Below are 688 nucleotides of genomic sequence, written 5' to 3'. Positions count from 1 at the left end.
GCCCCCACCTTGGTGGGGCTGTAGTAGAGGTACACCAAGATGTAGAGGGTCTGTAGTGCTGCCCCGACGGCGTTGACGGTGATCAGTGTCCCGTCCTGCTTCAGGCAGCCATAGCCCAACCAGCTCAGGTTGCTGCAGGGACACAGCACAGGTGCTTGGCTGCAGCTCAGGGGGGTGTCCCCCTGACCCCCAAAATATGCATGACCACCTCCCCCCCACCAGGGCCTGACCCCACTGTACTTGGCATTGGTGGTGAGGAAGGGCAGGAACTGGATGTTGTCCACACTCTTGGCCACAAACATGTGTTTCAAGTCAGACCTGGGGAGAGCAGGAGCAGTGGCCTCCTGGGTGCCAGGCAGGGCTGGTGAGGAGCAACAGGCACTGCACCCCTCAACTCTCCTCCCATTGCATCCTCCAAACTGGATCCAGCATCATTGTACCCCCAATCCCTCTGCTGCAGGCACCCAGGGCCCCCACTCCCCCATGGCCCCCACTGCCCCCCCAAACTGGCCCTGGTGCTTTCCCCATTGCATCCCCCATGACCCCACTGCACCCCCAAACTGGCCCTGGTGCCTTCCCCATGCACTCCCACTCCCTCCCATGGCCCACTGTGCCCACCCTCCCCCAAATTACACCTAGTGCCCTTCCCACTGCACCCCCAAACTGGCCCTAGTGCCCTCCCCATTGC

The 688-nt window shown here is 62.2% G+C and overlaps 1 protein-coding gene across 1 annotated transcript in view; it reads right to left on the bottom strand.

Moving 5' to 3' along the window:
• The window catches only part of SLC50A1 (solute carrier family 50 (sugar efflux transporter), member 1), a gene marked incomplete at its 3' end in the record, with an annotated part of 744 nt that extends 433 nt beyond the window's left edge, over positions 1-311 (bottom strand). Inside the window, exons 1-2 of the mRNA XM_009082189.1 lie at positions 241-311; positions 9-132 (exon numbers count right to left, since the gene is read on the bottom strand). Coding sequence (XP_009080437.1) covers positions 9-132; positions 241-302 — 186 coding nt within the window. The remainder of the gene's footprint in view (positions 1-8; positions 133-240) is intronic.
• Between the last annotated feature and the right edge of the window lie 377 nt (positions 312-688).

Source organism: Acanthisitta chloris, unplaced genomic scaffold, assembly GCF_000695815.1.
Source record: "Acanthisitta chloris isolate BGI_N310 unplaced genomic scaffold, ASM69581v1 scaffold29969, whole genome shotgun sequence".
NCBI lineage: Eukaryota > Metazoa > Chordata > Aves > Passeriformes > Acanthisittidae > Acanthisitta > Acanthisitta chloris.
This window is presented reverse-complemented; position numbering and strand designations above follow the sequence as displayed.